Source organism: Indicator indicator, chromosome 25, assembly GCF_027791375.1.
Source record: "Indicator indicator isolate 239-I01 chromosome 25, UM_Iind_1.1, whole genome shotgun sequence".
Lineage (NCBI taxonomy): Eukaryota > Metazoa > Chordata > Aves > Piciformes > Indicatoridae > Indicator > Indicator indicator.
In genome coordinates this window covers 16,593,413-16,614,555 of record NC_072034.1, presented here as the reverse complement: position 1 = coordinate 16,614,555, position 21,143 = coordinate 16,593,413, and the positions used below count along the sequence as shown (strand labels likewise).

General features: G+C 61.3%; 2 protein-coding genes across 2 annotated transcripts; both read right to left on the bottom strand.

Annotated features, from left to right (window-relative positions):
- Window positions 1–8,972: 8,972 nt before the first annotated feature.
- LOC128975416 (estradiol 17-beta-dehydrogenase 11-like) lies at window positions 8,973–12,582 on the bottom strand. The gene is made up of 7 exons (XM_054392289.1): window positions 12,373–12,582; window positions 10,757–10,864; window positions 10,415–10,546; window positions 10,086–10,192; window positions 9,759–9,896; window positions 9,425–9,541; window positions 8,973–9,060 (listed from the first exon to the last, which is right to left on the bottom strand). Exons 1-7 carry the CDS (start codon window positions 12,580–12,582, stop codon window positions 8,973–8,975), a joined length of 900 nt encoding a protein of 299 aa, XP_054248264.1.
- A 2,431-nt stretch (window positions 12,583–15,013) lies between these two features.
- Window positions 15,014–21,143, bottom strand: LOC128975410 (estradiol 17-beta-dehydrogenase 11-like). The gene is made up of 7 exons (XM_054392280.1): window positions 20,934–21,143; window positions 17,464–17,571; window positions 16,750–16,881; window positions 16,149–16,255; window positions 15,822–15,959; window positions 15,466–15,582; window positions 15,014–15,101 (listed from the first exon to the last, which is right to left on the bottom strand). The coding sequence occupies exons 1-7, from the start codon at window positions 21,141–21,143 to the stop codon at window positions 15,014–15,016; spliced, it is 900 nt and encodes a 299-aa protein (XP_054248255.1).

The window sequence follows — 21,143 nt, the reverse complement described above, 5'->3', positions numbered from 1 at the left end:
CTCCCGGTGCCCGCCCCGCTCACCTGCGCCGCTGCTGCTGCTGCTGCTCCCACCGCCGCGAAGCGCTGGGGTCCGGCGCAGGCCGGGCAGGAGGGAGCGGGCGCGCCCGCGCCGGGCAGAGCGGTGGCGGAGACGGAGGCGCATGCGCAGGGCGCGGGGGCGGGGCCGCGCTCTAGGCGCCTCTGAGGGGTGGTCTTTGGTGGGAGTGGTTGGGGGCGGCTCTTGAGGAGCCTCCGAGGAGTGGTCTTTGATGGGAGTGGTTGGGGGCGGCTCTTGAGGAGCCTCTGAGGGGTGGTGTTTGATGGGGGGTGGTTGGGGCTGGCTCTTGAGGAGTCTCTGAGGGGTGGTCTTTGATGGGAGTGGTTGGGGGCGGCTCTTGAGGAGTCTCTGAGGGGTGGTCTTTGATGGGGGGTGGTTGGGGGCGGCTCTTGAGGAGCCTTTGAAGGGTGGTTGTTGTGCTGTGTCCAGTTCTGGGCTCCTCAGTTCAAGAGAGAGGTTCAGATGCTGGAAGGTGTCTAGAGAAGGGCAAGACGGCTGGGGAGGGGTCTGGGGCACAAGGCTGGGGAGGGGTCTGGGGCACAGCCCTGTGAGGAGAGGCTGAGGGAGCTGGGGGTGTTCAGCCTGGAGAAGAGGAGGCTCAGGGCAGACCTCATTGCTCTCTACAACTACCTGCAGGGAGGTTGTAGCCAGGTGGGGGTTGGTCTCTTCTCCCAGGCAAGCAGCACCAGAACAAGAGGACACAGTCTCAAGCTGTGCAGGGAAGGTTTGGGCTGGAGGTGAGGAGAAAGTTCTTCCCAGCAAGAGTAATTGGCCATGGGATGTGCTGCCCAGGGAGGTGGTGGAGTCCCCATCCCTGGAGGTGTCCAAACCAAGCTTGGCTGTGGCCCTTGGAGCCATGGGGTAGGTGTCAGGAGGGGTTGGGTGTTAGGTAATAGGTTGGGCTTGATGATCTGTGAGGTCTTTTCCAACCTGGTTGATTCTGTGATTCTTCTTGCTGGAGCTGCGCTCTGACTCTTTTCAGCAGAGAGGTTTCTGTGCAAAGTGTTTTTTTCACGGCAGTTTAAGAACAGACAAGATGTGCGTGGGAGTGCTGCTGGATCCCATGCTAGACATCTGTCCCAGGGCAGTTTCCCAGTGAAAATCAGCCTCTTTGGTTTGCTGTTCTCATAATCATGTTTCCCTTTTCTGGTTCAGTGCCATGCACTCAAACTTAACCTCCTTTTGTCTTGGCACGTAAAAAAGCTGTGCTTCAAATGGAAGCAGAGGCAGGAAGAACAGTTCCTGAGAAATACCATCACCCAGCTCCCCCAGGTGCCATCACCCAGCTCCCCCAGGTGCCATCACCCAGCTCCCCCAGATGCCATCACTCAGCTCCCCCAAATACCATCACCCAGCTCCCTCAGATGCCATCACCCAGTTCCAGTTCTGGAGCCCCCAGTACAAGAAGGACCTGGAGCTGCTGGAGAGGCTCCAGAGGAAGCCACAAAGATGATCAGAGGCTGGAGACCCTCTGCTGTGGAGCCAGGCTGAGAGAGTCGGAGCTGTTCAGCCTGGAGAAGAGAAGGCTCCAGGGAGAACTCAGAGCAGCCTTCCAGGACCTGAAGGGGCTCCAGGAGAGCTGGGGAGGGACTTTGGACAAGGGCTGGGAGTGCCAGGCTGAGGGACAATGGCTTTGAGCTGGGAGAGGGGAGAGTGAGAGTGGAGATGAGGAAGAAATTGTTTCAAGTGAGGGTGGGGAGAGACTGGCACAGGTTGCCCAGGGAGGCTGTGGCTGCTTCCTGCCTGGAGGTGTCGAAGGCCAGGCTGGATGAGGCCCTGAGCAAGCTGTGCTGCTGGGAGGTGTCCCTGCACATGGCAGGGGATGGAGCTGGATGATCCTTGAGGTCCCTTCCATCCCAACCCATTCTGTGATTCTATGAAAATCTGACCCAGTGCAGTCTCTCAGGTAACAGAGGTGAGAGTGACCCTGCTTCGGATTGTGCAGGGAGTGTTCCCTGGGAGTTCAGGGAGAGAAGGATCTAGGAGAAAGGAGAAGGCTGTTACAGCTCCTTCCTTCCCACCTGCCCACCAGCTCAGGCTCACACACCATGTCCCTGGCTCACAGTGCATTTCAGTGCAGGAAGCTGTTTCCCCATGAAACACTTCCCCCCAGCTTTCTTTGAGTCACTTTCTTTGTAGACCTCACCTGGAGCACTGTGTCCAGTTCTGGAGCCTCTGTAACAGGAAGGATCTGGAGGGGCTGGAAGGTGTCCAGAGAAGGGCCCTGAGGATGAGCAGAGGGCTGGAGCTGCTCTGCTCTGAGGACAGCCTGAGAGAGTTGGGGTTGTGCAGGCTGGAGAGGAGAAGGCTCCCAGGAGACCTTCTGGTGGCCTTGCAGCATCTGAAGGGGCTCCAAGAAAGCTGGGGAGTGACTTTGGAGGGGGTGAGGGAGGGATAGGAGTGGGGGGGAATGGAGCAAAAGTAGAAGTGGGGAGCTTGAGATTGGATGTGAGGAAGAAGTTGTTGGGCAGGAGGGTGGTGAGAGCCTGGCAGAGGTTGTCCAGGGAGGTGGTGGAAGCCTCATCCCTGGAGGTTTTTGCAGCCAGGCTGGATGTGGCTGTGAGCAACCTGCTGTGGTGTGAGGTGTCCCTGCCCATGGCAGGGGGTTGGGACTGGCTGAGCCTTGAGCTCCCTTCCAGCCCTGACAATTCTGTGATCCTATGATTTGTAGTGCCTCTGCCTGCAGAGCAAGAAGGGTGTCTTCATCTGGCTGTGCTTAAAGCTTGACTTGAGAAGCTGAAAAGAGTTAGCTCAGGATATTTTACAGGCTGTTAGAGCTGAAGAAAGAACTTGTTAAGGAATTACATGGCCTGGGAAGCAGGGAGCTGAGTGCCTCCCAGTACATCAAGCAGGGGCAGCCAGCTGAGAATGCTCTCAGCCTCCCAGCCAGCCCAGCTCAGCTTGTTCCCAGCTGCAGAGCTGAAGGCTGGGCTCTCGTGCTGCATGCCAGATCCATCTCTGGAACTCTGCAGAATAATTCTAGGATTTCCTGGAAAGCAGGAATGTGTGTTCCAAAGTGGTGCTTATCTGAAAGCAATGGCTGGAGGTTCATGGTTCCACATGGAATATACAGGCACCATAAAAAGTGTGGCCAGCAGGGCTAGGGAGGTTCTGCTCCCCCTCTGCTCTGCCCTGCTGGGACCACACCTGGAATATTATGTCCAGTTTTGGGCTCCCCAATTCAAGACAGACAGGGATCTGCTGGAGAGAGGCCAAGGGAGAGCTATGAGGGTGATTTGGGGACTTGAGCACCTACCCTGGAAAGAGAGCCTGAGAGCCCTGGGGGTGGTTAGTGTGGAGAGGAGAAGGCTGAGAGGGATCTGCTCAATGTCTCTCAAGAGCTGAGGGCTGGGGGGCAAGGTGAGGGGGCCAGGCTCTGCTGGGTGGTGCTCAGCAATAAGCCAAGCACCAATGGACATCAACTGGAGCAGGGAAGGTTGCAGCTCAACAGGAGGAAACTTCTTTGGTGTGTGTGGGTGCTTGAGGTCTGGAGCAGGCTGCCAGAGAGTCTCCTGCTCTGGAGACTTTCCAGACACATCTGGATGCATTCCTGTGAGGACTGCCTTGGGTGACCCTGCTCTAACAGGGGATTGGACTGGGTGATCTCTGGACGTCCTTTCCAACCTCTAATGTTCTGTGACTCTGTGATTCTCTTGACTCTCTGACTGACTCAGTGATTGGGACGACGTTTTTTGGGGAGATTTGAAGGGAAAAATGTCCAGCTAAATAGAAATGCTTTTGGGGGCTGGCCTGTTTGGGAAAGGATCAGAACATAAACCCTACCAATGTAATGGGTTGGGGTTGTTCTTTCTCCTGCTGCCATGAAGTTCATAGAGCTCAGAGGTGGTGCCACTCAGAGCAAACAGCTGAGCTGGTTACATAGAATCATAGAATGGTCTGGGCTGGAAGGGAGCTCCAAAGCTCATCCAGGCCAACCCCCTGCACTCAGCAGGGACATCCTCCACTAGATCAGGTTGCCCACAGCCCTCTCCAGCCTCACCTGGAAGATCTCCAGCCATGGAGCCTCAACCACCTCCCTGGGCAACCTCTTGCAGTGTTGCAGCAGCCTCCTGGGGCAGAACTTGTTCCTCACATCCAAGCTCAATCTGCTCTGCTCTCATTTCAAACCATTGCCCCTGGGGCTGTCCCTGCAGGCCTTTGGCAACAGTCCCTCTGCAGCCTTCTTGGAGCCCCTTCAGCTACTGGGAGGCTGCTCTGAGCTCTGCCTGCAGCCTTCTGAACACCTGAGCTCCCTCAGCCTGTCCCCATAGCAGAGCTGCTCCAACCCCCTGAGCATCTTTGAGGCCATTTCCTCTCCTCCTGTCACTTGTTCCTAGGGAGCAGAGCCCAAGCCCCACCTGGCTGCAGCCTCCTCTCAGGAGCTGCAGAGAGCAATGAGGTCTCCCTGAGCTCAGCCTCCTCTTCTCCACACCAAACACCCCCAGCTCCCTCAGCTGCTCCTCCCCAGCCCTCTTCTCCACACCCTTCCCCACCTTTCTTGCCCTTCTCTGGCCCTGCTCCAGCTCCTCAAGGTCCTTCTTGCACTCAGGGCCCCAAAACTGAAGCCAGCACTCAAGCTGTGGCCTCCCCAGTGCTGAGCCCAGGGGGACAATCCCTGCCCTGCTCCTGCTGCCCACACCATTGCTGCTCCAGCCCAGGCTGCTGCTGCCCTTCTTGCCCCCCTGGCCACCCCCTGGCTCCTCTCCAGCTGCTGCCACCCAGCACCCCCAGGCCTTTCCCTGCTGGGCACTTTCCAGCCACTCTGCCCCCAGCCTGGAGCCTTCCTGGGGTTGTTGTGATCCAAGTTCAGGACCCAGCCCTTGGCCTTGTTGAGCCTCATGCAATTGCTGTCACCCAACCCACTCTAGAATTCTATCTGCATGCTGGGTGCAGCAGCTCAGGCAATAAAATCTCTTTGGGATCCTCCTGCTCCTGTGCTTTCTGAGAGGAAAGCAGCTGCCAGAGCTGGGGAAGGAGCTGTGCCTCCTCCTCCCTCCCCCCTTTCCCCTGCCCTCTGCCCAGCGTCCTGCTGCTTTAGCCATAGCCTCACTCATCTTGCCTGCAGGAGGCTGGGCTGACTCCAGCTGAAGCATCCAGAGCCAAGCACTTCTCTCTTTGCTTTTGCAACTTCGTTCTCTTGTTAATTAGCACATCAGCGTTTGGGCCAGACCCTAATTGCACAGCTCAGGAGGCTGTCATTTTCCTGGCTCCTCAGTGCTGAGGCCAAGAGGGAGGAGACAGGGAGGGCAGAGAAGTGCCCAAGGCACCTCAGAAGGAGGCAGAGCACAGTCAGTAACCTGACTGATAAGGAGGTGTGAGGTGCTGCACCTCAAAGGGGACTTGCTGTGGGTGGCTTTATGAAGCTTGCCTGCAGCCACCCATAGTGGCCAGGCTTGGGGATAGGCTTCAGTTGTCTGTTCACAGGATCCCAGGATGTTAGGGGTTGGAAGGGACCTCCAGACATCTTGCAGTCCAACCCCCTGCTAGAGCAGGACCAGAGAATGCAGTACAGGGCACACAGGAACACATCCAGACAGGGCTGCAAAGGCTCCAGAGAAGGAGACTCCACAACCTCTCTGGGCAGCCTGCTCCAGGGCTCTGGCACCCTCCCAGTGCAGAAGTTTCTCCTTGAGTGCTGTGTCCAGTTCTGGGCCCCTCAGTTCAAGAAAGATGTTGAGTTGCTGGAAGGTGTCCAGAGAAGGGCAAGAAGGCTGGGGAGGGGTCTGGGGCACAAGGCTGGGGAGGGGTCTGGGGCACAGCCCTGTGAGGAGAGGCTGAGGGAGCTGGGGGTGTTCAGCCTGGAGAAGAGGAGGCTCAGGGCAGACCTCATTGCTCTCTACAACTACCTGCAGGGAGGTTGTAGCCAGGTGGGGGTTGGGCTCTGCTCCCAGGCAAGCAGCACCAGAACAAGAGGACACAGTCTCAAGCTGTGCAGGGGGAAGTTTAGGCTTGGTCTTAGCAAGAAGTTCTTCCTAGAGAGATTGCCCTTGGGATGTGCTGCCCAGGGAGGGGTAGGAGTCATCCTCCCTGGAGGTGTTTAAGAAGAGCCTGAATGACGCACTTAGTGTCATGGTCTGGTTGATCAGTTAGGGTTGGGTGATTGGTTGGACTGGATGATCTTGGAGGTCTCTTCCAACCTCATGGATTATTCTGTGGTTCTGTATTCAGTGCTCTGTGACTTTCCCAGTGAAGAAGTTCCTCCTGTGCTGGAGTTTCCATCCATTGCCTCTTGGCCTATGTTGCAACCAGAAAGAGAACTGGGAGGCAGGATGATGCAGTCCTGTCACTGGTGCTCAGGAGATAAGGGCTTGAAGCCTTCACTTGATGTCTGCTGGTTTGTCCTGAAGGGTCAAACCCCCAAACATGCCCTAGCCCAGACAATGGCTAAGCAACCCTGAATGTGCAAACCTGGACACCTCCTGGGGTCCAGATAAACATGGGCCAGGTGTGATTAACTGTGTGACACAGCTAGGAACTGTGTGTGCCCCTGGCCATGTGTGGATATGCCCCATTCCATAGGTCCAGTGATCAGGGTGCTGGCTACCAAAGGGCATTAATTGTCTTGGAACAGGACTTAAACCAGCCAAGAAGTCAGGCAGCTTCCCTTGTGCTCACCCAGACAGCAAGCAGAGCCAAAAGCTGCTGGAGTAGCAGCTGAGGGGCTGCTTACCACAAAGAGACAAGTGCCAAGTGCTGCCTGAGTAGCAGCTGAAGAACCTGCTCTAGCAGACCAACAACTTCACCCAGGCCTTGCATCTGAACCAGGGCAGAAAGGGGAAAAGCTCCAAGGGAACTGAACCCCAGAAGAGTCTGCAGCAAAGTGAAGGAGCACACAGGAGAGAGGCCTCCAAGCTCTCTGCAAGCCAAGGGTAAGCTCCAGACTGTGCACTGGGCACAAGAGAGAGGCTCTTAGCCCTCTCCAAGCCAAGGGCAAGCTCCAGACTGTGAACTGGGCATGACAAGAGAGAGGCCCTTAGCCCTCTCTGAACCAAGGGCAAGCTGTGTTGCAGGAGGAAAAGGAGATCATTTTGCTGTCACCCAGCACCCAGTGGTGCTGCCAGCCCCTGGTCCCACCTCAGAGCAGGAAGGGCTGGCTGAGGAGGGCTCTCCCACAGCTGAAGAACCTCAGTTTGCAGCAGAAGATGGAATGCTGAGGTGAGTGGGATGGAGCCTACTGGAAGCCCCCCAGCTGCAGCTGTGCCAAGGCTGGCAGCATGCCCAGGCCCGCCTGGAGGGCTGTGAGGCAGCAAGTGCCTGCTGCAGGCAGGAGTTGCACAAGGAGGGGGAGAGCTCAGCTGTGCCCTGGAGAGGTCTCTGACCTGTGTTCCATCAGCTGCTGCTCTCTTGTGCCACAAGCCAAAGCCCTCTGGGATGTTCACCTCCTGCTCAGGATGTGTCCCAGCACAGCAGGCTGCTGGGCTGTGCTGAGGAGCTGTGGGGAAGCTCAGCTGGAGCCTTCCCCCTTGTCCCCCCTGCCCCAGCAGCCCCTTTCAGCCTGGCCCTGGCCCCAGCCCTTGTGTGGCTGTGCTGGTGCTGAGCTGTGCCCAGCCGTGTGCCTCCTTATTCCTGCTGTGGCTTTCTGGTGGCATTGGGGACCTGCCTGTCCCTGCAGCCTGGCCTGGTGCTCTGCAGCCTTTCCCTGCTCTGCCAAGCTTGCTGGGAGCACTGTGCAGTGCCTCCTCCTGCCAGGAATCCCTGCTCTGCTGCCCCACTGCTCCTGGAAAGATAAGCCCAGGATCCCTGAGGAATGTTGTTGGCTTGTTGCAGCTTCTCTAGCCAGCCAGGCAGCCTTCCAGAGTGCAACAGAGGAACCCTCAGCCTGCTGCTGGAGTGTGTGAGCAGGCAGAGGAGAGGGAGTGTGGAGAAAGGTGGTGCCTGGTGCCCACGTGGCTGTGATGAATGTGCTAATTAGTCAAGGTGAAGACAAATATTGAGGAGCTGCCAGGAGTTCAGGCCTCTTCTTGCATTGCACACAGCTGCACCAGCCCAGTAGTGGCCTTCTAAACTCAGTGCTGCATGTGAGCAGAGACTCTCCTGGCTCAGCACCACCTTGCTCTGCTCTTCTGACAGGAGGCTAACATCAATGCTGAAGCAGAGAGACAACAGAGTTTCCGTTGGAAGGCAAGGAGCAAACCACTCCAGCTTGGTCTGCATTCTCCTGGGATAATAAAAATCCATTCCCTAGCATGCAGTAGGCCACCCAGGATGTTGTGAAGGAACACTGCACTGGATTCCCAAAGAGATCTTTGAAAGGTGTCTGGGAGCTACAGATGAGCAGTGAGACATGAACAGGCAGAGAGTTTTGATGCCTAACCTCAAATGGCACCTCCTGGCCCATTTGGTTCCCACTTTTCACTGCTGTCAGACACCTTTGGGTTCAAATCACTGCATTTATTCTGAGTAAGGCACATGGATGGTGCCATGGCACCAGGGATTGCATCAGGTCTAAGGCTGCAGCACTGCAGGTCTTCACACAAAGGCATAGGAAACTCAGTGTGCATCAGAGCAGTTTTAGAGTTGAAAAGGCAAACTGAGGGGAAGAGGCCTCCCTCCTCTTCTCAGCATTGCTTCTTGCAAGGCATTTTGGCTGAGGGCTGAGCACAGACTCTTCTCAGGCCATCCCTCTGCACTCAGGCAGGCAGCTGTGCTCTCCCCAAGAGGCTCTGCAGGAGCTGCTGGCTGCCTCAGCACCAGAGGTGATGTGAGTGCAGCCAGAGCAGCCCTTTGGACCCCCAGAGCTGCAGCTTTGCTCTGGGAACACCCCAAGGGCTGCAGGCTTGGTTCTGCTGCAGCTGGGGGATAAACCCTTGGGTGTGCTTGGGAATGGGGGCCTGGGAGCAGCTCTCTGGCTCCTGCTGTGAAGCAAAGGAGCTGAAGGTCCCTCAGCAGACCTTCCGTTCTCCCTGGTGCCACTGGGCAACGAGATTCACTTCTCACTGGGTGCTTCTCTGCCCAACAACTGCATCAAACTTGACCTCAGTCAGCTTCTTCAGAAAATTCAGGGCACGTTCTGGAAACAACCTGTAAGAGAGAATGGCACAGAATTGAACAAGGAATGAGAAACTTAAACTAGAGGAGTAAGGGGAGCAGGCTGTGGGGGAAGAGCTGGTCTGGGAGCAGAGGGAGGCATTTGCTTCCTCTTTGTTTCCCAAACCTGATGTGGTTAACCTGGGGATTTCTTGGAGGCAAAAGAAAAGATCACCCCAACCACTTTACACCTCCCCACAAAACCAAATCTGGGGTTGGACCCAAGCTTTCCAAAGAAGAAACTGCCAAATGTTTCACGAAATAGAGCAGAAAGGACCAGAGAAGTGACCAGCCAGATGTTCTGTCATCAACTAAATGTGAGGTTATTTGTTTGGGGCTTTCATTGCTGGGTGCTTGCCTTTCAAAAAGCAAAGCAACACGTTGCCTTGAAGGAACAAAAACCATCTTCTTGTTGGTCAGGACTCCTTCCATCAGGGCCTCAACGACTTCCTCAACCTCCAGGACCTTCCCCAGCCTAGGGAGCAGAGCAGCCAGGTCAGAGGCAGCAGCTGCCCCAGGAGGCTCCAGGCACAGCCTCAGGCAGCAGTGCTGGGGGGGGGGAATGGCTGCAGGCTGCCTTCAGCCAGGTGCCAGCCCTGTGTGCAGAGGCAGCTGGGCAGCAAGGCCTGGAGCTGGGCACACTGGCAGTGCCCTGAGGCAGGGCAGCAGGCCCAGGAAGCTTGGAGCCTTACCTGGTGCTGGGGTTTTTGACAAAGCCAGTGTTGATAAAGACTGGGCACAGGCAGGTGGTTTTGATGCCATCCTTCCCCAGGGCAGCCAGCTCCTCGGTCAGGGCTTTGTGAAACCCAACTGCAGCAAACTTGGTGGAGCTGCAGCGAGGCCAGGAGCACAAAGGAGAAGGCAGAAAGACTCTTTCCAGCTTGCTGCAACTGCCCATGGCCTCAGAGAGCAGGCAGGACTGAGCAGGAAGCAGCATCACTTTGGCTGCTCTGTGCTGGCTGCAGCAGAAGGCAGAGCTGCAGACAAGGATGCAGAGAGCTGCTTCACAAACCACTTACCAGTAAGTCACCATGAAAGGAGTGCCAAAGTGCCCTGCTGCTGAGGCCACAGTGACAATGTGGCCGTGGTTGGTGTCCATCATGGCTGGCAGAAAGGCTCTGGTGGTCTGCAACAGGCACAGGTGGGGTGGGGGGAAGGAGGAGAAGAGTTCCTTAGGCACATCCCACACTGCCCCTGCCCTTCACCAAGCCACTGCTGCTGTGGCCCCTGCTGGCAGCTGCCCTGCCCCTCTCTCCCTGGCTGCTGCTGGAAGGAATGGGCACTGTGAATCTGCCTCCTCAGCCCTGCTGCCAAGCCCCAGGGGCATGGGGAGGGTTGTGGTCCTTACCCACATGTGAGCAAGAATGTTGACTTCAAACATCCTCTGGATCTGGTGGTCCTGAGTGGAGAGCAGGTCAGCAGCTGTGATCACCCCAGCGTTGTTCACCAGGATGGAGACATCCCCAATCTGCTTCTTCACCTGTGGCACACAGAGCAGCAAGCTGCAGCTCAGCCCTCAGCAAATCCCAGCCAGTGCCCCCAGTGCTGTCTGGGTGCTGGTCAGGAGACTAAAAGGGCAGAAATTCCTTCAGGACCTGCAAGTCTCAACAGCAAACCTGGCACCCAGGCCAGAGCCTCACAGTAGAGGCTCAGAAGTGCTGCTTCCCTCTCCCGTGCCCCTGCTCCTCACCTTCTCTGCAGCACTGTAGATCTCCTCCCTCTTGCTGCAGTCCACCACAAAGGTCTGGACAGTGGCTCCCAGCTTCTGGCATTGTGCTGCTGTCTCCTCCAGGCCGTGCTGCAAGAGGCACAACAGACAGACACAGCTGTGCCACTGTCCCCTGCCCACCTGTGGCTGCTGGGGCACCCTGGCAGAGCAGCCAGAGGCTGCAGGTTTGTCCTGGGTGGATTTCACCATGGCCAAGGCCAGGAACAGTTCCTGGGTGCCCAGGGAAAGAGCTGCAGCTAGGTCCATGGCAGGGCAGAGCTTCCAGCCTCACCTTTTGGCTGCCAGGAAGGGAAGCTGGCAGCCAGAGGCAGTTTGCCTTGGCAGAGCAGCCAGAGGGAGGCTGCCCCGGCACAGCAGGCAGAGCCCCTGGCTCCAAGCAGAGCTCTGCAAACACAGCCCCTGGCTGCCAGCCCAGATAGGAACAGTGGCTGTGAGCCCTTCTGCACCCAGGGGTAGGGGGTGAGCAGGGAGCTGAGCTCCAGAGTACTCCAGGGAGACTATGCTCAGGAGAACAGCAGCTGGCACAAAGGGAAGCTCTCCAGAGTTACAGCAGCACACTCAGGCAGAGCTGACTTTGCTGTAGCCTTGTCCTCAGATGCCAGAAGGCCATGCCAGGGGGCACCTGTGCAGTGAACAGCCCCCAGGGCTCAAATGGCTTGGGGCAGCTCAGCATGTGGCTGAGGTTGTGACATGTCCCTGGGGTTGTGCCTGGGCAGCCCCCCTCACCCCAGCTGCTGCTGAAGCCTGCAGGTTGCCAGCAACGAGGCCAGGGCAGGGCAGTTGGGTTGGGGCAGGGCAATGCTAAAGCCTTCGAGCCCCCCCCCCAGCTGCTGTGCCACGGGGTTTGAGTGCCTGCTTGCACCCAGCCTCACAAGACACTTCCCAGCACCACAGCCAGGGCTCCTTTGCTACCAGTGATTCCTTTCCCCCCGCCCAGGTCAGGGCACATGGACAGCACTGCGGCTGGCAGCACCCTTGCCACATCGGGAGAGCAGAGCTGTGACCCTGCCAGCTGGACACAGGGCCGGCCAGCTCCGCGCAGGCAGCGGTGCCCTCCGCAGGAGCACACAGCCAGCTCCTCCAGCAGCGCCCAGCAAGAGCTGAGGCAGGGCACAACGAGCAGGAGGGGAAGCTGCTGCTGAGCACCAACAGCCTCCGGGCCGAGCCTGCCTTTGCTGACAGCCCCGGCGACAGATCCTGCCCCAAGGCCCCTACCTTTGCCCCAGTCTGGTCAGCGCCTCCTGCCACCGCTCCTGCCCCTGCCCCTGCTCCTGTTTCTGCCCCGGCGCCGGCCCCGACTCCTGCCCCAGCCCCAGCCCCAGCCCCTGCCCCCTGCGCTCCCTCCCGCAGGGCTGTGGCTGCTGTGCTGCTGCCCTGAGGGCCCCCAGCGAGAACTGGGACCAGTCCCCGGCGGCCCCTGACACAAGCGGGCTCCAACCTCCTCCTGGCGTTCGCTGTCACCGCCAGGCAGCCGCCGGCAGGCGATGCGGGGCCGGGGGCCCTGCAGCCCCTTCCTAGGCGCCACAAACGCCGCGGGCTCGGAGCCGGCCGTGCCGGGCCGGCAGCGCAGCCCTTACCTGGTTGATGTCCCACAGCACCAACCTGCTGTGCTGCTTGGCGAACTCGAAGGCAGTGGCTCTGCCCACGCCGTGCCCGGCGCCCGTCACCAGCACCAGCTCGCCGCTGATCGACTTCTTGCGCACGGGCACGAAGAGCTTCAGCAGCGCCTCCAGGTAGGAGTAGAGCAGCGTGGCCAGGAAGAGCAGCAGGTCCAGCACCGGCCTCATGCTTCTCCCGAGCCCCCGAGCCCCTTCACCGCGCACTGACCTTCGCTCCGGCCGCCTAAGCCCTTTGGCCCCACTGCCTCTCCCAGCCCGGGGCTGTGCCCCTGCACGAACCGCCCCTGCCCACCGCCCTCCCCGGGCTGAGGCGGGACCGACACGGCCGGGGCCGGGCGCTGGGGGAGCCTGGGCGGCTGCCGGGCAAGGGCCGGGGGCCGGCAGCAGGGAGCAGGCAGCGTCAGCCGGCCCCGCGCTGAGCTCAGCCGGACAGGGCTGGCAGGGGGCGGCTGGGGGGCTCCGGGCGGAGCTGGGAGCGGGGCCGGCAGAGCTGCCCTGAAGCAGCCACGGACGTTCCCTAGCGCGGCACATCCAGAGCACAGCAGGAACCGGGGGAGCTGGCTGGGACGCGCAGAGCACTGCTGGGCGCCTGGCTGGGCAACGGTCCGGGGGTGCCATTGCCTTGTGCCGCATTTGGCTGTCCTTGGGGTTTAGTTTTCCCTCTGTGTTTCCTCTGCTCATCTCCATTTCTACCCTTGATTATTCACTGAGCTGTTAAAACAGTTTTGTCTCGGCCCCCAACTTTTCCTTTCCTCTCCAGTTCCTTTCATCCCACTGGGGGGCACTGAGCAGGGTCTCTGTGGTGCTGCTGCTGGCAAGGGACAGTCCCTTTAGGGGGCCAGCGTGCGTTGAGATAAGGCCAGATCTGACCAGAGTGTTCCAACAGATTTATTACTGCATTAGTGTCCAAGCTGCTGCTCCCAGTCTTGATTCCTTTGCTCTCCAAGCTGCTGTGGCTGTTCCCGAAGCTGAGTTTCCCTTTACTAGCAGCAGATGCTCCCTGGGCTGCTGTGGGAACTGGGCTGGAGTCCCCTCCTTGCTGGAGGTTTTTGTGTGATGAGAGTGCTACTGAAGAAAGTCATCTGGGGTTTCTCCTCAGCACTGTCACCTCCGCTCTCCAGGAGCCAGCTGCTGGAAACTTCTTCATCATCTCACCTTTTACCTCTTCTCCTCAGAGAGCCAATCTGTGGAGCAGACCTCTGCCCCCAACCTGCCCTTCTCTGCCAGGCTAATCACATCTATGGAATCACAGAATGGGTTGGAATGTCATCTGCTTCCATCTCCCCTGCCATGGGCAGGGACCCCTCCTACCAGAACACTTTGCCCCAGGTCCCATCCAGCCCAGCTTTGAGTACTTCCATGGCTGGAGCCTCCACAACCTGTCTGGAGCACCTGTTCCAGCACAGCAGCCACAGCACACAGCTGGGTGCCTTTGGCAGGCTTGCTGAGTGCCTGCATCCCACTGCCCACGGTGCCAACAGAGATGTTAAGCAGTGCTGGTGCCAGGACTCACCCCTGAGGAGCTGCACTGCTCACTGGGCTCTACTTGGACCTGGAGCTGCTGACTTCAGCTCTTTGAGTGTGACCAGCCAGCCACTTGCTTCTCCACCCAGGGCTCTACCTGCCAGATCCATGGCTCCAGCTCAGGGACAAGGATCTCATGCAGGGCAGTGTGGAATGCTTTGCACAAGTCCAGGAGGGGGATGTCAGTTGCTCCTCCCTCATTCACCAACGCTGCTGAGGGCCAGGTCCTGTCGTGGGAATGTTAGAGGAGCAAAAGGAGAGCATTTTGCTGCCATCCAGCACCCAGTGGTGCTGCCAGCCCCTGGTCCCACCTCAGAGCAGGAAGGGCTGGCTGAGGAGAGCTCCCCCACAGCTGAAGAACCTCAGTTTGCAGCAGAAGATGGAATGCTGAGGTGAGTGGGATGGAGCCTACTGGAAGCCCCCCAGCTGCAGCTGTGCCAAGGCTGGCAGCATGCCCAGGCCTGCCTGGAGGGCTGTGAGGCAGCAAGTGCCTGCTGCAGGCAGGAGTTGCACAAGGAGGGGGAGAGCTCAGCTGTGCCCTGGAGAGGTCTCTGACTGTGTTCCATCAGCTGCTGCTCTCTTGTGCCACAAGCCAAAGCCCTCTGGGATGTTCACCTCCTGCTCAGGATGTGTCCCAGCACAGCAGGCTGCTGGGCTGTGCTGAGGAGCTGTGGGGAGGCTCAGCTGGAGCCTTCCCCCTTGCCCCCCCTGCCCCAGCAGCCCCTTTCAGCCTTGCCCTGGCCCCAGCCCTTGTGTGGCTGTGCTGGTGCTGAGCTGTGCCCAGCCGTGTGCCTCCTTATTCCTGCTGTGGCTTTCTGGTGGCATTGGGGACCTGCCTGTCCCTGCAGCCTGGCCTGGTGCTCTGCAGCCTGGCCTGGTGCTCTGCAGCCTCTGGCTGACCTTTTCCCTGCTCTGCCAAGCTTGCTTGGGGCTGCTTACCACTTCCAGTGCTGGCAGACAGCTTTGGGTTAGAGAAGTGCATTTATTGGGCAAAGGGAGTGTTGGTGGTGCCAGTGCACAGCTGGACATGGCCATGGCACCAGGAGTTACATTCAAGACAAGCCTGCAGCACTTCTCACTGGGTGCTTCTCTGCCCAACAACTGCATCAAACTTGACCTCAGTCAGCTTCTTCAGAAAATTCAGGGCACGTTCTGGAAACAACCTGTAAGAGAGAATGGCACAGAATTGAACAAGGAATGAGAAACTTAAACTAGAGGAGTAAGGGGAGCAGGCTGTGGGGGAAGAGCTGGTCTGGGAGCAGAGGGAGGCATTTGCTTCCTCTTTGTTTCCCAAACCTGATGTGGTTAACCTGGGGATTTCTTGGAGGCAAAAGAAAAGATCACCCCAACCACTTTACACCTCCCCACAAAACCAAATCTGGGGTTGGACCCAAGCTTTCCAAAGAAGAAACTGCCAAATGTTTCATGAAATAGAGCAGAAAGGACCAGAGAAGTGACCAGCCAGATGTTCTGTCATCAACTAAATGTGAGGTTATTTGTTTGGGGCTTTCATTGCTGGGTGCTTGCCTTTCAAAAAGCAAAGCAACACGTTGCCTTGAAGGAACAAAAACCATCTTCTTGTTGGTCAGGACTCCTTCCATCAGGGCCTCAACGACTTCCTCAACCTCCAGGACCTTCCCCAGCCTAGGGAGCAGAGCAGCCAGGTCAGAGGCAGGGTGGGAGCAGAGGAGAGGCAGCAGCTGCCCCAGGAGGCTCCAGGCACAGCCTCAGGCAGCAGTGCTGGGGGGGGGGAATGGCTGCAGGCTGCCTTCAGCCAGGTGCCAGCCCTGTGTGCAGAGGCAGCTGGGCAGCAAGGCCTGGAGCTGGGCACACTGGCAGTGCCCTGAGGCAGGGCAGCAGGCCCAGGAAGCTTGGAGCCTTACCTGGTGCTGGGGTTTTTGACAAAGCCAGTGTTGATAAAGACTGGGCACAGGCAGGTGGTTTTGATGCCATCCTTCCCCAGGGCAGCCAGCTCCTCGGTCAGGGCTTTGTGAAACCCAACTGCAGCAAACTTGGTGGAGCTGCAGCGAGGCCAGGAGCACAAAGGAGAAGGCAGAAAGACTCTTTCCAGCTTGCTGCAACTGCCCATGGCCTCAGAGAGCAGGCAGGACTGAGCAGGAAGCAGCATCACTTTGGCTGCTCTGTGCTGGCTGCAGCAGAAGGCAGAGCTGCAGACAAGGATGCAGAGAGCTGCTTCACAAACCACTTACCAGTAAGTCACCAAGAAAGGAGTGCCAAAGTGCCCTGCTGCTGAGGCCACAGTGACAATGTGGCCGTGGTTGGTGTCCATCATGGCTGGCAGAAAGGCTCTGGTGGTCTGCAACAGGCACAGGTGGGGTGGGGGGAAGGAGGAGAAGAGTTCCTTAGGCACATCCCACACTGCCCCTGCCCTTCACCAAGCCACTGCTGTTGTGGCTCCTGCTGGCAGCTGCACAGCTCCTCAGCTTCCCACAGCCACCCTGACTCCTGCTCCCTGTGCAGCTGGCACAGCTGCCAACCTGCTTTGCAAGCAGGAAGGTCTCATGCAGCCAGGTGCCAGCAGGAGCTGATTCTCCCAGCCCTGCTGAGCTGCCTTCCCCATGCCAGGTGCTGGCAGCAGCACTGCCAGTGTCTCACCCCAGGGCTGCTCACTCTGCAGCTTCTCCTCCCTGCTGCTGCCAACGAGGAGGCCCAAGAGCTGCAGCCCTCCCCCACTGAGCCCTGCTGGCAGCTGCCCTGCCCCTCTGTCCCTGGAAGGAATGGGCACTGTGAATCTGCCTCCTCAGCCCTGCTGCCAAGCCCCAGGGGCATGGGGAGGGTTGTGGTCCTTACCCACATGTGAGCAAGAATGTTGACTTCAAATGTCTTCTGGATCTGGTGGTCCTGAGTGGAGAGCAGGTCAGCAGTTGTGACCACCCCAGCGTTGTTCACCAGGATGGAGACATCCCCAATCTGCTTCTTCACCTGTGGCACACAGAGCAGCAAGCTGCAGCTCAGCCCTCAGCAAATTCCAACTAGGGAGTGCCAATTAATGGTACTCTGGATGCTGTTTCCTTCGGGGAGAGGATGCTGGCCCCACCGTGTGGCAGGAAAGTGAGGCAGGGCCAGGAAATAGGCTTTGGAGCTGCTCCTTCTCCTCCATTCCTGCCAGGAGCTAAGGGCTGCCACACACTGCCCTCAGCCACGGTGTGCTCTGGGGGGTCCCAGTGGAGGTTGGCCAGGGACAGGCTGTTTCCAGCCAGCTGCACCATGGCCTCTGCAAGCAAATGTTTCACATGGCCCCAGTGCTGTCTGGGTGCTGGTCAGGAGACTAAAAGGGCAGAAATTCCTTCAGGGCCTGCAAGTGTCAGGAGCAAACCTGGCACTTAGGCCAGAGCCTCATAGAAGAGGCTGAGGCTGGCCATGACCTCAGAAGTGCTGCTTCCCTCTCCCTACAGCAAGGACTGGGGAGGTTGCAGGGCCTGGCATGAGGGGGGCACAAGGCCTCTTCTCTTCTTTCCATGGAGCATGTCTGGGGAAGCCTTAGTCAGTGCCCCTGCTCCTCACCTTCTCTGCAGCACTGTAGATCTCCTCCCTCTTGCTGCAGTCCACCACAAAGGTCTGGACAGTGGCTCCCAGCTTCTGGCACTGTGCTGCTGTCTCCTCCAGGCCGTGCTGCAAGAGGCACAACAGACAGACACAGCTGTGCCACTGTCCCCTGCCCACCTGTGGCTGCTGGGGCACCCTGGCAGAGCAGCCAGAGGCTGCAGGTTTGTCCTGGGTGGATTTCACCATGGCCAAGGCCAGGAACAGTTCCTGGGTGCCCAGGGAAAGAGCTGCAGCTAGGTCCATGGCAGGGCAGAGCTTCCAGCCTCACCTTTTGGCTGCCAGGAAGGGAAGCTGGCAGCCAGAGGCAGTTTGCCTTGGCAGAGCAGCCAGAGGGAGGCTGCCCCAGCACATCAGTCAGAGCCCCTAGCTCCAAGCAGAGCTCTGCAAACACAGCCCCTGGCTGCCAGCCCAGATAGGAACAGTGGCTGTGAGCCCTTCTGCACCCAGGGGTAGGGGGTGAGCAGGGAGCTGAGCTCCAGAGTGCTCCAGGGAGACTATGCTCAGGAGAACAGCAGCTGGCACACAGGGAGGCTCTCCAGAGTTACAGCAACACACTCAGGCAGAGGTGACTTTGCTGTAGCCTTGTCCTCAGGTGCCAGAAGGCCATGCCAGGGGGCACCTGTGCAGTGAACAGCCCCGGCCCCGACTCCGGCTCCTGCCCCCACCCCGGCAACGCCTCCTGCCCCGGCCCCGGCTCCTACCCCAGTCCTGGCCCCGACCCTGGCCCCGGCTCCTGCTCCTGCCGCGGCCCCAACTCCGGCACCGGCTCCAGCTCCTGCCCCAGCCCCGGCTTCTGTGCCTGCCGCGGCCCCGATTCCGGCTCCGGCTCCTGCCCCAGTCCCGTCAGCGCCTCCTGCCTTGGCTCCTGCTCCTGCTCTGGCCCCGGTCCCGGCATCGCCTCTGCCCCGGCCCCGGCTCCTGCCCCAGTCCCGGCCCCGGCTCCGGCACCGGCTCCAGCTCCTGCCCCAGCCCCGGCTCCTGCCTTGGCCCCGGCTCCTCCCCCAGCCCGGCCCCGGCAGTGCCTCCTGCCCCGGCGCCTGCTCCTGCCCTGGCCCCAGTCCCGGCAGCGCCTCCTGCCCCGGCCCCGGCTCCTACCCCAGTCCTGGCCCCGACCCTGGCCCCGGCTCCTGCTCCTGCCGCGGCCCCAACTCCGGCACCGGCTCCAGCTCCTGCCCCAGCCCCGGCTTCTGTGCCTGCCGCGGCCCCGATTCCGGCTCCGGCTCCTGCCCCAGTCCCGTCAGCGCCTCCTGCCTTGGCTCCTGCTCCTGCTCTGGCCCCGGTCCCGGCATCGCCTCTGCCCCGGCCCCGGCTCCTGCCCCGGCCCCGGCTCCGGCCCGGCTCCAGCTCCTGCCCCAGCCCCGGCTCCTGCCTTGGCCCCGGCTCCTCCCCCAGCCCGGCCCCGGCAGTGCCTCCTGCCCCGGCGCCTGCTCCTGCCCTGGCCCCAGTCCCGGCAGCGCCTCCTGCCCCGGCCCCGGCTCCTACCCCAGTCCTGGCCCCGACCCTGGCCCCGGCTCCTGCTCCTGCCGCGGCCCCAACTCCGGCACCGGCTCCAGCTCCTGCCCCAGCCCCGGCTTCTGTGCCTGCCGCGGCCCCGATTCCGGCTCCGGCTCCTGCCCCAGTCCCGTCAGCGCCTCCTGCCTTGGCTCCTGCTCCTGCTCTGGCCCCGGTCCCGGCATCGCCTCTGCCCCGGCCCCGGCTCCTGCCCCAGTCCCGGCCCCGGCTCCGGCCCCGGCTCCAGCTCCTGCCCCAGCCCCGGCTCCTGCCTTGGCCCCGGCTCCTCCCCCAGCCCGGCCCCGGCAGTGCCTCCTGCCCCGGCGCCTGCTCCTGCCCTGGCCCCAGTCCCGGCAGCGCCTCCTGCCCCGGCCCCGGCTCCTACCCCAGTCCTGGCCCCGACCCTGGCCCCGGCTCCTGCTCCTGCCGCGGCCCCAACTCCGGCACCGGCTCCAGCTCCTGCCCCAGCCCCGGCTTCTGTGCCTGCCGCGGCCCCGATTCCGGCTCCGGCTCCTGCCCCAGTCCCGTCAGCGCCTCCTGCCTTGGCTCCTGCTCCTGCTCTGGCCCCGGTCCCGGCATCGCCTCTGCCCCGGCCCCGGCTCCTGCCCCAGTCCCGGCCCCGGCTCCGGCCCCGGCTCCAGCTCCTGCCCCAGCCCCGGCTCCTGCCTTGGCCCCGGCTCCTCCCCCAGCCCGGCCCCGGCAGTGCCTCCTGCCCCGGCACCTGCTCCTGCCCTGGCCCCAGTCCCGGCAGCACCTCCTGCCCCAGTCCCGGCCCCGGCTCCTGCCCCAGTCCCGGCAGCGCCTCCAGTCCCGGCCCCAGCTCCTGCTGCAGCCCTGGCTCTGGCCCCGGCTCCTGCCCCGGCTCTGATTCCGGCTCCTGCCCCAATCCCGGCCCTGGCTCCTGCCCCGGCCCGGGCTCCTGCCCCGGCTCCGGCTCCTGCCACGGCCCCGGCTCCGGCTCCTGCCCCAGTCCCGTCAGCGCCTCCTGTCCCGTCTCCTGCCCCGGCCACAGCTCCTGCCCCGGCTCCTACCCCGGCACTGGCAGCACCTCCTGACCCAGCCCCGGCCCCGACCCCGGCTCCTGCCCCAGTCCCGGCAGCACCTCCTGCCCCGGCCCCGGCTCCTGCCCCGGCCCCAGTCCCGGCCCCGGCTCCTGCCCCAGTCTCGTCAGCGCCTCCTGCCCTGGCTCCTGCTCCTGCCCAGTCCCGGTCCCGTCAGCGCCTCCTGCCCCGGCTCCTGCCCCTGCCCCGACTCCTGCCCCGCCCCCGTCTCCTGCCCCGGCCCCGGGCCCGGCAGCACCTCCTGCCCCAGCCCCGGCGCCGGCTTCTCACCCAGCCCCGGCCCCGACTCCGACGCCGGCTCCAGCCCCGGCCCCGACCCCGACGCCGGCTCCAGCCCCGGCCCCGGCAGCGCTTCCTGTCCCGGCCCCGGCTCGTGCTCGTTTCCCGGTCCCGTCAGCACCTCCCGTCCCGGCTCCTGCTTCTGCTCCGGTTCCTGCGGCGGCCCGGCCCCGGCTCCTGCCCCGGCACCGACTCCGGCTCCTGCCCCAGTCCCGGCAACGCCTCCTGCTCCTGCCCCGGCCCCAGTCCCAGTCCCGACAGCACCTCCCGCCCCGTCCCCTGCTTCTGCTCCTCTTCCTGCCGCGGCCCCGACTCCGACCCCGGCTCCGATACCTGCCCCAGCCCCAGCCCCCTGCGCTCCCTCCCGCAGGGCTGTGGCTGCTGTGTTGCTGCCCTGAGGGCCCCCAGCGAGAACTGGGACCAGTCCCCGGCGGCCCCTGGCACAAGCGGGCTCCAACCTCCTCCTGGCGCTCGCTGTCGCCGCCAGGCAGCCGCCGGCAGGCGATGCGGGGCCGGGGGCCCTGCAGTGCCTTCCTAGGCGCCACAAACGCCGCGGGCTCGGAGCCGGCCGTGCCGGGCCGGCAGCGCAGCCCTTACCTGGTTGATGTCCCACAGCACCAACCTGCTGTGCTGCTTGGCGAACTCGAAGGCAGTGGCTCTGCCCAAGCCGTGCCCGGCGCCCGTCACCAGCACCAGCTCGCCGCTGATCGACTTCTTGCGCACGGGCACGAAGAGCTTCAGCAGCGCCTCCAGGTAGGAGTAGAGCAGCGTGGCCAGGAAGAGCAGCAGGTCCAGCACCGGCCTCAT